The sequence below is a fragment of the Pezoporus flaviventris genome, unplaced genomic scaffold (genome assembly GCF_033815535.1).
Source record: "Pezoporus flaviventris isolate CSIRO_AGI_PZ_B2104156 unplaced genomic scaffold, CSIRO_AGI_Pfla_v1 ptg000055l, whole genome shotgun sequence".
Taxonomy (NCBI): domain Eukaryota; kingdom Metazoa; phylum Chordata; class Aves; order Psittaciformes; family Psittacidae; genus Pezoporus; species Pezoporus flaviventris.
The window spans coordinates 2,174,467-2,187,596 of record NW_026892603.1 but is presented as its reverse complement, the minus strand read 5'-3'; the positions used below and the strand labels follow the sequence as shown (position 1 = coordinate 2,187,596).

Sequence of the window (13,130 nt, the reverse complement as noted above, 5' to 3'; positions counted from 1 at the left end):
CAAGACTGCTAAATACTGAGCTCCCCAAAACCAAACTAGACCATCTTTTATTTTTGTTTTCTTTTTTGTTGCTTGGTTGTTTTGTTTGTTGTTTTTTCCTTTCCTAAGGGCTCATTAGCCATCCTTCACGGGCACTTTTAAGAAATATGTGATGAATACGTGGATCAAAACAAAACAACAACAAAAAATAAAGTCAGCTGGAGTTTTGTATGCATCTAGTGAATATTTCCTTTCTGTATGTGAATGAAATGCAAACTTCATTCTTTGTACTGCCATATTAAGAATGCTTCATCTTTACTTTCTGCCAGTGAAGAATTACACTGCTTCAGGTAGAGGGACGAATGTTACCTTATCAAATATGGGAACAGGCCATCTATATAATCAGAAATAGAATATTGGCTCTGCAGTAAATGACACAAGACGTGCTCAGGCTAGTTTGCTCTGTTGTATGTGAAATCATGTATTCATATTGTACTTTCCAAGAGGCCAGGGATTCAATCATCTTTTCAGATTGCATAGGATATTATCATATCTTGTCTCCAAAATGCAAATTTGAAAACTGCATTATTAATTGTAATGATGGGCAAAATTAGTTCTCTTCAAGTCTGTGTGTCAAGCAGAATAGCATATAACAAGCCTTACTGTGTATCATTTTTCTCTTGTGCAGACAATAAAAGTAAATCTAAAGCTTATCAATTGGGGTGGCCAAATGATATGGATTGTTTATCTGCCTCTCCTGTGACGCCAGCAGAGTTGGAAATGTCCCTTTGGCCTCTCAGTGCACAAATGGCATGCTCTGATTGCTCTCTCCTCTAGGACAGGAAAATTGCATGCTGGTGAGGGAGTTTTGTACATGAGCATTGACAGATGTGGAGAAAACAGAGTCTGTTAGGTAGTCTAAGTCTTAAGGTAGCCTAATTTAGGCTGACATTTTGTGAAAAGTAAGGGCATCAGGCCAGAGTCTTGTAGAAGCTACTTAAACCAATATTCCATTTTCTGTGTCATCAGAAAATGCAATTTGTACTGTATAGAAACTAATTGAAGAATATTGTTGTTCTTTTCAAAGGACACCTTAGTTGTTTATTTACCTAATGCAATTTAGATCTATACCGTCATGACTACAAACTGTTAGAAACTTGAGTTTTTAAAAAAAACATTCATTTATGGCATTCCGAAGACTTTTTTCTGCCTTACTGTTTAAAATACATGTACTGTTTACTTGTGTATGTCTTTTAAGTGATGTTGGCTAGTTTAGGTTGTCAGTTATGTTAATTATATATGTTTGGCCATATAGATTATCTGTGGTCTATCCATCCTTTCAAGATGCAGGTCCTTTTGATCACCTGTCATGCCACTAGTGAAGAGAGTTCTGGGGTAGTGTAGCACTGTCAGGAGTTCTCAGAACTCCTGCCACTGAGTTTATGGTTTGATGAGACAGGACCTCACGACGATAAAAATTTCTTGCTTTTCTTGCTTGTGCTATTTGGGTCTTGCTTTTGTTGCCTAACCTTTTTTGAGCTGCATTGGGAAGCTGATCTGATTTCCTTTAGAATGAATGAATAAATGCAAGTAAAACCTTGCCATGCTGGCCAAGGACAGGAGAGGAATGGGAGCACACAGGGAACTCCTTAACATGGTATTGCCAGGGAAGCCCCTGCGCCCCGTCCAGGCAAACATCATCCTAATGATCATCAATGCAGTGGCACCAAGACTGCTGCTCTTTTGATTTAGATGTTCCATAAATGTGTTGTTTAGAATACATGGTTTTATTTAGGACGCATCTCCTAAATAAGAACATTTGTGCTAAAGAAATGGCTGTGCTTGGTTTTACGTACTGCCTAGAAACACAGTATTTCCCAGTGCCATTTGAGAAGAAATGGCTAAAGGAGTTACCATGATCATTCAGTCCAGCTGTCCATAGCAGCAGCTCACTCTATAGAGGATATGTAGCTGTTAAGGCTCTACTGACCATCCGTCTACCTTCTTTCTCTCCTCACACTGCAACAGTCCACACAAACCCCTTAACATCCTGTGATAAGCTTATGGTGTTTGGATCAGAAGACAAAGTATCACAAAACAGCTGAGTGCCAGAAAAAGAGTGTGAGAAATGAAAGCAGTTACCAAACTTGTTGGTTGCTGGTGTCTGCAGTGCTAAATAACTTGGCAAAAAGCAAGATGGGAACCATAGTGCTGTGAAAAACTGACTGATGAAATATTTCTGTTGGCAATATTCCTAGTGTATTTCTAGCCTGAAATTCTTGTTGGTAGGTATGCCTTGGAGATTTCCCCTTGCAAATATAGTTAGTTGCTCAACTTCTCAACTCATTCATTTTCTGATGGGTCCCAGAATAGCATGCTGCCTCTCTGAACTGCTAGAGGCTTTTTGCTGTATCTGAGAGGACACTAAATGAACAAAAGTGAATGTAATGATTTAGGCCACAAGTCAATAAAATACTCAGTAACCACGTTTTAAGCTATACGCTTGCTTTCAGCTTTATTTTTTGTTTCTGTCAGTGTATGTGCACTTTAATATTTCAGCTGTGGTGAGTGACACCAGTAGCTGAAATTGTTTTGTTTATCTGTTGATATTTTTGTACACAGGTATACATGAGATGCTAAGAGAAATACAGTTTGTATGCCTGTAAATAGTGACTGAAAGAGAATGCTGTGATTAGGTAGCTTACAGTAGCATTTTCTTTGAAGTTGTCTAGATAAAACCAGCTCTGCTGTGTTACTTCTAAGTAAATTACTCCTTAAATATAAAATTGCCACAATTGTATGTGAAAATGAAGACATTTATTTCTAATGGTAAGCAAATTAATATTGTAAAGCATGAGGATGCTATTTTTAGAAGCATTCCTACTGGCAACTAAAAAGAAAAAAAAATAAGCTTGACCAAAAATAGCCTGTTTCACCACACTGGTAATTTACTTATGTGTTCTTTTTCAGCCTTGTTATTACAGTACATCTATTTTTAATGCAGGTGGTGCCCAATTTTGCTGCTCCCCTTTATCAGGTAACACAAACCAGACTCATAGCTTTAGTTACCTTTCTTTATCTTTTAAGATGTAGAAAGCTTTCTTATGGCAAATAAACCTTCCTTATGACAAATATACCGTTTGCAAACCATATGTGCAGTTTTTAGTTGTTCAAGTTTTCTGCCTCCATCTTTTTAGCTTTTCATTTTTGCTGGAATTCTGGCAGAGGTAAGGAGAGGAGATGGAGAATACAATTAAGGTTTAAGGTAATCTAAGTTGTGATTTATTTATTCATTCCTGTGGACACAGTCCATGGGTGATATCTGCTACCTTGTACACTCCAGTTTTGTTGCTGTTTACTCTTAGCCAAAACAGCCACTTTGCCTGTGTACAGCATTATTTTGTTAGCCACTGAAAATGAACTCCATTTTTCATGGACTAATGCAAACACTTGAATTGCACTAATGTCAGATGTAAAATGAAAGAATGTATTCCAGACCTCCGGGAAATGTTCTTAGCAGTTTATTTAATTGGCAACTGCTTTAACAAGCAGGGGAAGGGGCTGGAAGTGAGTCACAACATACACTGGCCAGTCCATCCATGACAGATGATTTATGTGAGACCTAACTTGTGATGGTGTAGAACCTCTGATTTGTTGACTAGAGGGTTTTGTTTTCCTGCCTTTATCACATATCCTGACATCCTGTTTTCTCGACTACCAGTCGACAGATTATGAAGTGCTTAGATGACTGCCATTGAACTATGTTATTTTTAGAACAGGCCCTGATCCCAAGTTTGATCCTACATTTTGACCACTCAGAAGTTTAAGCTCATCTAAAATAGTCTGTCATCTCTGCTTGTGGCACTGGGATTCCAGCATTTTCAATTTACTTTTCATTTAATTCATTTTTGTACTGCCCTTTTCCTGCAGCTCTTCGGCTTGAAGTAATGGTTTCCTTGCCCATGGCAGGGGGATTGGAGCTAGATGATCTTTAAGGTTCCTTCCAACCCACACCATTCTATGATTCTATGAATACAAAAGCCTTCGCTTCCCAGACTTTTGCAAAATATAAATATACCTGATTAGTGTTGTCTGAACATGGATTCAATGTATGTTCCAGTTGAATCCAGTATTTACAAAAATTAAGTTTGTGACACATTATGGTAGTATCATAGAATCAACTAGGTTGGAAAAAACCTTTAAGATCATCAAGTCCAACCATTACCCAGGACTGCCAAGACTACCACTAAACCATGTCACTGAGGGGCTCATCTACACAGGTTTTGAACACTTCCAGGCATGATGACTCCACCACTGCCCTGGGCAGCCTGTTCCAATGCCTGAGCACCCTCCTGTGAAGAAATTTTTCCTAATATCCAATCTAAACCTCCTCTGGCACAGCTTGAGGCCATTTCCTCTTGTCCTGTCATTTGTTGCTTGGGAGAAGAGACCAATCCCCACCTCACTACAATCTCCTTTCAGGTAGTTGTAGAGAGCAATAAGGTCCCCCCGAGCCTTCTCTTCTCTAGAAGGGAACACAACCCCAGTTCCTTCAGCCATTCCTCATTCGACTTGTGCTCCAGACCCTTCACAAGCTTTGTTGCCCTTTTCTGGACCTGCTCCAGCACCCCAGTTCTTTCTGTTAGTGTCTTTTTTGTATCATAATGTATTGTGAAGGTACAGTAAGTAGCTGCATTAAGATTTTCAAGGTGGTGTATTTAGCTAAAGGGAGAGGTTATATTTAGTTGAAATGTGTTGTGATTTTCTTTTCAAAATTATGAAACCTTGCTTTCAATTGTATTTTGATTTTGGTTTGATTGTTTTTATTTTTTTTTTCCCCTCTTCTGGAGTCTATAGATTTGTTACTTCCATGAGGACAATTAAGATCATGTTGCTCCATGGGAGAAATCCCGGTTCTACTGAAGTTAGGCAAAATAATTGCAGTTCACCCACTGAAGTCACTATTTCATCCTTTTAATACTGCCCCAAATTCACTGGCACAGTAAGAAGAGCTCCCTAGCTTGTGTACTGATAACATTTTAGTTTTTAGGTCTGTTCCTTACCAGAGTTCAAGATGAAGATGAAAGATAGATGAAAACTGGATATGGGTCCACTGAAGCACTTTGAAAAAAACAGACCAGTAGAAGACTGGGACTGAACTTTGCTGCCATCCTGGTCCAGATAACCGGGAGAGTTTTGTGTGGTTTCATAACAATGTTATTGACCAGCATGAGATGTGACCTTTTCATAGCACATTGAAAAGGACATAGCACATTGACTAGCCGTCAATTTGTTACTGCTCTCAGAAGCATGTTTGTGTATGTAACACTGTTTCTCTATGTGCTTGAACGTCCACCAGTGAGAGGTAGAGGAGCTGGAGGAAGAGGGGGAGCCCAGCAGGCAGCACAGGGAGAGAAACTGTTGTGTGCCCAGGGCCCAGCATGCAGCCAGGTCTTGTCCTCGGCCCACACATTAAAGAAGGCCCTTTTTAGTGCTTTATGTAAAACGTTCTGATCTTGGCCAATCTTCCAGTGGCTTCTGGTGGCAGTTCTCTAACTATGTATTTTGTTTGATATTTAAGTAAATGTCTTACTTGCTTCAAAATTTGAGCAATTTTGTTCCAGTCTTCTTGGGTATCCATCTACTATAAATCTACTATAGCTTTATAGTGTGGTTGTAGCATGTTATGTAGAGCCACTTCAACCCTTCACGAATCCAGGCCTGGATTTAGAAAGACCCTACTTTTGCCATCTAATTATTTAACTTAAAAGGGCAGCTTTGAATAGCAAACCAAAGCAAATACTTTATGGTTTGCTTTTTTTTTCCACACAGGCTTTTTTCTCAAGATGTCTACAGTGCATTCCATTGTGCTACTCTTGTAAAAATTATCAAATCGTATAGGAAAATAAACATATTTTGGATAATAAAAACCCCACAACAAACCCACACCTTTGCTTTTTAGGAGAGGGTGATTTAAAAGAAGAAAACTATTTCTGATGAAAAAATAATTATTTAGTTCTTATTACCTTCTATAAGGCAATAATTCTTACTAGTTCTTGGTAGCTTTGGGCATACCCCTACGATCACCAGGTCTGACCTGTCTGGCTTGGAGTTGTACAACAAAACCTGCCTGACGTTTGCTTTGTGGAAGTGTCAGAGGTTTCTTTCCGGAGACATGGCCACTATTTATGTAAAGCTCATTGATAAATTGCTGCAGTGATTAAAAAGTGTTAACATAAAAAGATTTAAAACATGTGGCCACTTCTGGCTTGAATTTTGCTAATTGATGGATTTTTCTTAAAGCCTTGCTTCTTAAAATAAAGACCATATTACTATACCATTGGACATCTTGCCCTGTGTATATATATAGAGTGCCCAGCTATCCCTGGGCTTGGTCAGTAAACTTAGTTTCTCAGGTCTTTGAGTTTCCAGTTTCCAATGGTTTTCCAAACCTGTTTTATGCTTGTGGCGTATGTAGATCCATCTTCAGTTTTTCAGCATTCCTTTTCAGGTATGTATACTGGAAGAAGTTACAGTAGCCCAAGAATATTCTCTTTGGTATTTGCATATCACCTCACTGATGTTACTCAATATAACCTTGTTTCTATATCCAAGGATTTTATTAGCTTTTTTGGTCTCAGTGTAATCCTAGGAGCTCATATTTAGTTGAATGTCTTCTGCTGTGATCCTAAATCCTTTGCATAGCCATTGGTTTTCACAGTGCAGTTGTCCAGACAGCAAGTTTGGCCTACGTTTCTTGGCTTAAATCCAAAAAAGCACTTACCAGGCATATATTATAAACTAGAGATGGTGCTCCTCTTGGTTCTCTAGCCATAGGGATGTAGTAGTCTGTCCTCTGGGAACTCTTAGTGTCCAGGTCTGTCAATCTGATCTGCCTGATTGCCCAGCATCAGGAAATCCTGCGAAAACATTGCATGGAAGTACAGGATATCTGCTTAGTAAATGTGCAGAGGGCTTGAAATGCCTGAATTATGCTGAACGTATTGCAAGCTGTCACAGGTAATATATTGCAAGCTCTCACAGGTTATATGCTCTTATGGTTCCTTCATGTATGTCCATTCAGGTGTGACTGGTGGATCTAGACATGGCAGGCAGTGCATGTATTCACTAATAATGTCTCTCTGAGAAAGCTGGGCATAACCATGGAAGACCCAGTAAATCTCATATTGCTTATATCTCGACTTGCCTCATTAATTGCATAAAAGAAGCAAATGCTTTGCTGGTCAGAAGCATTTATTTGTCAATATCTGATGTTCCTTTTGGCTATGTGGCTTATGTTATTTGTATGCGATTTACCTCAGCCTTGCTGCAAAATATGTAGATTTTTGTTCCAACATGATAAGTAACTGTGTCAGCATAATAATTGAAGTATTGCCTAACCTAAATATTATGCATTTATTTATTTGATAGCTCTGTGTGTTTGGGGTTGGGTTGTTTTGTTTTGTTTTGTTTCATTATTTGAGCTTTGTGATTCAGGAAAATACCTTTGAATTTATAAAGCCTTTAAGCATATGCTTAACTTAAGCCTCATGCATATAATCAAGTACGTGCAACTGAGGTGCTGTCCTGAATCTGGGATTTAATTTCTACTAGATGTATTTTGTGAGCAGAAAGGCATATTTTAAGAGGAGAAAGACCTGGTAAGTCATCAGCTAGTTCCAAAAGCCCTGAGATAATTTGCATGAGAAAGATGTGAGGCTCTCTATATTGTTACATGAGAGATGGTAGAGACCCATACATTTATCTAGTGTAGCACTCCTTATCCTCAAAACTTTGTGAAGTTTTATTCTCCTATAGTTTGTCAGAAAATCCCCTAAAGCTGCAGATATGCCTTTCTTTGTCCCAGAAAATGCCTTTGAAGCTTGAATTGAGCTTAAACACATTTAGAATTGCAGTCTTCTCTCACTTGAAAAATGCCCATCATGTGGTTTCACAGTGCTGCAAAGAAAAAGCAATATGTATTCCTGCACAGGCAGTGCCAAAGGCTTGCTACACAGAAAAGGGATCAGAGACATTCCCTTACTGCATCTTTCCAACTCGAGGATGTGGATTAAGTGATACATTTTAACTCCCCCAGAGGCTTGGAATATAGTCCCTTATTTCCAGGAGGGAGCAGAACCACACCACTTGAGCATCTCCCCTAATTTCTTTCTTCTCCCAAACCATCTGCTTCTCTGTGGAAGTAGTTGTCCTCGGTTTGTTAACCTAGTTAATCCTCTAGTGTAAACTGTAGTAATTTATGCTGCGTGTTTGGGTTTCACATGGTACTAATAGTATCTAATGAACTGTGGCCCCGGAAACATCTGCTCTATACAATAGTTAATTTTTTTCTTCTTCTTTTTTAATCCTGTGATTGGATATAAAAAAAATAAAAATAAAAAAAAAGTAGGAGCTCTTTAGGCTGCAAAGATCAGAACTCAAACCTTCAGAACTGAAATAGGCCATATTTAATAAAACCCATGTTACCTTAATTTAGCTCCCACTTGTTTATGAATGGTTTGATATTTGTGCGTGTTATTACTTGCTGTTTTCACTTGCAAAATGAAAAAGGGTTTGAAAGAATGTAGAATGGAACACTGGTAAGACTGTGCTATAGTTGTTTAGGCTTACAACTAGAAGCTAGAGAACATCTCTTTATTTTTATATGTAATAGTTCTATGATACAATTGAGCTATATGGTAGAAAAATCTATGTAAGAATTCATTTACAAGTAAGAAAACTGCAGAAGTTGAAACTGTTATGAATGCTATGCTCCAGAATAATATGAGAGAGAAATGGGATATGCTAAAAACAACCAGTAATATACTGTTTTTACTTAAAAAGGAAAGTAAGAAGGTAAAAATGCTACTTAATTATAATGTTGCAGAGTTAATAATGCAGTAGAAATTTTAGCTCTTTCCGAGTGCTTAATTTCTCAGTCTTAATGTGGTTTCCAGATTTAATTTCCTTATATTTATTTGTTTTTAACTCAGAAAGAAAATAAGATTTTCTTTTGTGAAACACCTGTAATGAGATCTTAGTGCTACTTAACATGCCTTACGTTTTCTATAAAGTTGCTGATTGCATTTAGAGTCACCTCAGCAGTAATAAATCATTTCAACAGTTTACTCTTACCTCCAGTATCATTAAAGTTCTCCAAGTTTAGGAAATGCATTTGAAAAAAAACAGAACAAAACCCCTCATGTTCCTGTATGAAAATGTCACCTTATAACATCCATAGCTTTGAAAATAAAAAACAGATTTTCTTCAGGCATGAACCCTTTATCCTTCCCCTGTGGACTCTGAAGAAGCTATTTAAACTCATGTGATCATGCAGTTAAAAGCTGGGCTGACTCAGCAAAGTGTTTAACTATGTGCTTAAATTCTATTGCGATCAATAGAATTTGAGCATGTGCTTAAATATTATGCTGAAAAGAGATGGATGTACACACGTTTTAAAGCTAAGCGCATACCAAAGCAGGCCCATAATGCATCGAAGCAAGTCAGAAGAATTCAGGCTGTAAAAGCCCTACTTTTGGGAGGACTGACTTCATAAGTAAAATATTTTGATATAATTTTTATATACGATCTAAAATATAGAGTACAATGCTGTAGTTACTATGGTCTGTGAATTAGCTAACATGAGATAGTTTATAAGCCTGTCAGCTTATAATACATACGCCAAAATTAATAATGCTTGCAGCTAAATATCTGAATGTACATTGTCTACTCTTAAATATTAGTTTGCTTTTATTTAGCTACGGAACTATTTGAAGTCAGCTAGAGCTGTGAATGCTATCTTTAGAAATGCAGATGCATATATAAACACATTATAAACACGAATGGGTACCCGATACCAGGATCCCACACTCCACCATTTTCCATGTTCTGACCCGTTTCTAACTTATTCCTTTAGTGTTTCCTTGTGATATGATTATTTTGAGGCAGTGAATCACTAAACAGGGTCATGTTCTGGTTGGCTCAAGGGCATAAGCAATTCCACTTTTTTTTTTATTTATTTACTTGAGTCTATTAAAAGCTTTTTCTGCATTAAAGAAGATAACTGTTTCTGTTGGTGATCCCCCTTGCACTTGTGTTAAACATCTTCTGCTCTGTACTGTGAAAGTACCATGTATTTCCCACAAAACACTTGGGTACTTTAATTCGCAAATGTGAATGATACCAAATTGTTAGCTGTCAATATGTGATGGTATGTGTGATGCTCATCCTGGTCTTGCACTGTAACATCCTGCCAGTTGCTGTGCTGCCAACTGTGCCCCTGTTCTTGCCCTTGGCAGAACTGGGTGTATGCTGCCTGCACAGCTTTGCTGCTTCCCTGGGAGGAGTGTTCCTGGGGAAAATGGGGGAGGGGGAAGAGGGAAAGCAAGGACAGAGGTGTGTTGAGCAGCAGTATGTGCTAACTTGAAGATCTTGTAGGGAAAACCCCTTTGTCAGCTTCTGTGGTAGGACAGCATCTCTGGGGGACAGATCCTAACTGAGCAGAGCCAGGTCATTCGGCACATGAAAGAAGCAAAGGTTTGGGATGATGGAGGAGACTTGAGCCACAGAGCTCACAGGTGCCATCGAGTTTTCTGACATCACAGTGCTTTGTTATTGCGAATCTTTTCTTCAGTAACACTATCAAGATAAGTTTGAAACAAAAACTATTGCCCTTGGCTATGATCTACTGGGTTAGTTGAAGAGCAGACAGACAATCCTTTTGCAAAGGGCAGAACCAGGCCTCAAGTATCGGTCAGATTCTTGTGCCTTCAGGAGCAAAAAATGCTGGAGATAGTTGAGAATTTGGTGGATGTCTAGAAAGCTCTGAGATGCCACCTCTGTTGGTTTCTTGATTACAGTGAGGAATCAGTGTCCCAGTGTCTGTCGTTGCTCCCCTAGAGCAGGGGCATAGAAGGAGACAGAATTTTGGCAGGCAAGTGGTCAGGCTGTTGTATCGTATATGTAGGTAGTGACAGGCTTTGGTCACCTGTGTTACCAAAGGCAGAGTAGGACCCAGAGAAGTAAAGTGCTATCTGTAATAGTGAAATGAAACTAACTCAGTGGTAGGTATTTTAATCGGCAAACAAGACACACAATGTCTGAAATATCAGTATGAAAAATAAACTTCACAAAAACCTGCCGGGATGCAGAGGAGCATCGTGCTGATGCACTGTCAAACACTGCTCTTCTGAAACCACATTGTCTTGTAAAACTGAGAGACGCCACACAAATTGCCTAATGCTTCCAAAAATAAGCATGAGCTGCTCAGCCTCTCTCCGAATTTTAGCAAGTCAACCAAACAGTGCATAGTCGGTCAGCGTGTCTAGCATGCTGTGCCGCAATGGGTGACTTACTATAAGCATTGTATCAACCCTGCTAAATACGGAAAGGCGCCTTATAACTACGCGCACAAAACCCGGTCCCTCATTAGCATCTGCCCCCACATTCTGCTCCTCCATGAACCCCAGCGATTGCTTCTGCCGAGGCGAGGCAGCCGCAGGTCCCAGGGGAGCAGGCAGCAGCCTGGCTCCCGCGCCAAAGCCAACTGTGGCGTAGCCAGAGAAACGGGCAGCAAAAATAGAACAGCAGGATGGCTGCATGTGGGCGAGGCACAGACCACAGAGCCAGCAAAACCTCCCGGGGTATTTTAGGACTGATACAGAGGCCGCGGCATTTTGCTCATTGTTCACAAAATACGCTCCGGAGGTGGAGGGAGAGAGTCCCGGGGGAGGGGTGTTTCTGTCCTGCTCCCTGCCTTCCCTTCCTCCCTCCCTGGCGTCTCCCCACCGAAACGGGCTGGGCAGGGAGAAGGGGTTAATCACACTCGAGGCCGAGCGGCGGAGCGGTTTGAAAGACAGCGACTGGACAGCTGTGTTTGCTGTGGTATTTTTAAACGCATTAATGCAGGCTCCAATCACTCGGCCATGCTTGACCTATTTTTGGCTCAGGCCGGCCATTGTTCTATTTCTGCCGCCGCTGGGCCACGCGGGTGTCGATTCAAATGCAAATGAGTTATCGCTGCTGCTCCCGCCAACTTTGCCCAGCTGAGGGAGAGCCGGCCAGGGAGAGGAGAGGGGTATGGGGACGGCAACGCTGGTCCGGGCTGCGGTAAATCCGACTCAGCCCTCGGGGGCTCCCTGTCCCTGCTAAGGTGGCTCACTCGGTTTGATGGTTTGTAGGAGGCTGTGGTCCCCCCACCCCACCAGAAAACCTGAAGAGCAGAGATATTGCTTCATTTCTTCTTCCACCTGCCGCTGGCTGCCTGAACGCAACTGCTCAAACTCGGCGGCACGCAGACCCCCGTGTGCTCACAGTCCCCTTCCAGCCGGCGGGGGCTGCTGGGAGTGCATTTGGGGGTTTTTCCCCTCCCGATAGATACTTGTGCAAATGCTTAAACATTGCTTGTTGCTGAAGCGTATTATCTTACAAGCCTCGCTGGAGGAGGTAGAACTGCAGAGGGTCGTGCCTGACACCCATGTTCAAGTGCAGTGATGAATCTCTTGTGTAGCTGAAGCACAGACCAGTTGGAATATGCTGCAGACAATTTATGAGAGTGAATCGTGTTTTTCCTCAGATGGGGTTTCTGGACGCGAACAGCTCTTGGCTCAGCAAAGAATGCACAGTATGATCAGCTCAGGTAAGAGACAGCTCGGTACTTCAGACTTCAGTGGCTGACCAGGAAAATACAGCCTAGCCCAACAAGAAAACACCCTTCCTTTAAAGAAGTGAGTTTATTTTTGTGGGGTTTAGGTAAGTTGCTAGATAATTATGGTAGTATGGTAGCAGCTGCTGCTTATGCAGGGAATTTGTCTCCTTCAGCCTGCTGCTTTCCAGCCAGAGCAAAACGCTTACAACTGAAATCTAGTTTGGGATTCCTTGTTTGTTTTGTTGCGTGGTTGCAAAATGGGGCTCATGGCACAGGCTTGTTCACAGAGAGAGGCTTCCTCAAACAGACCTTATCAGGAGGCTGCAGTTAGAGCCCCTCATAAGGCAGTTCTGGTCATATACCAGTTGTAAACAGTGTTTGGTCTTTCTGTCAGTTCCCTTTTCTCCAGTTTGCATACAAAGGGAATTTAATACTAATCCCTTTCTTTTTTTCATTATGGTGTTGCTTTAAAATGTCGTTAATATGCATGGATTATTTTGTAACT

The 13,130-nt window shown here is 40.5% G+C and overlaps 1 protein-coding gene across 3 annotated transcripts in view; it reads left to right on the top strand.

Moving 5' to 3' along the window:
• Positions 1-13,130, top strand: part of HDAC9 (histone deacetylase 9) — a 385,460-nt gene that overhangs the window by 98,357 nt on the left and 273,973 nt on the right. The window contains exons 1-2 of one of the 3 annotated variants that reach the window (XM_061469208.1): positions 11,455-11,621; positions 12,554-12,616. In XM_061469208.1, coding sequence (XP_061325192.1) covers positions 11,570-11,621; positions 12,554-12,616 — 115 coding nt within the window. In that variant the 5' untranslated portion in view covers positions 11,455-11,569. Of the gene's footprint in view, positions 1-11,454; positions 11,622-11,910; positions 12,088-12,553; positions 12,617-13,130 lie in introns of those variants that run through there. The other 2 variants (XM_061469206.1, XM_061469205.1) reach the window with 2 other exon arrangements.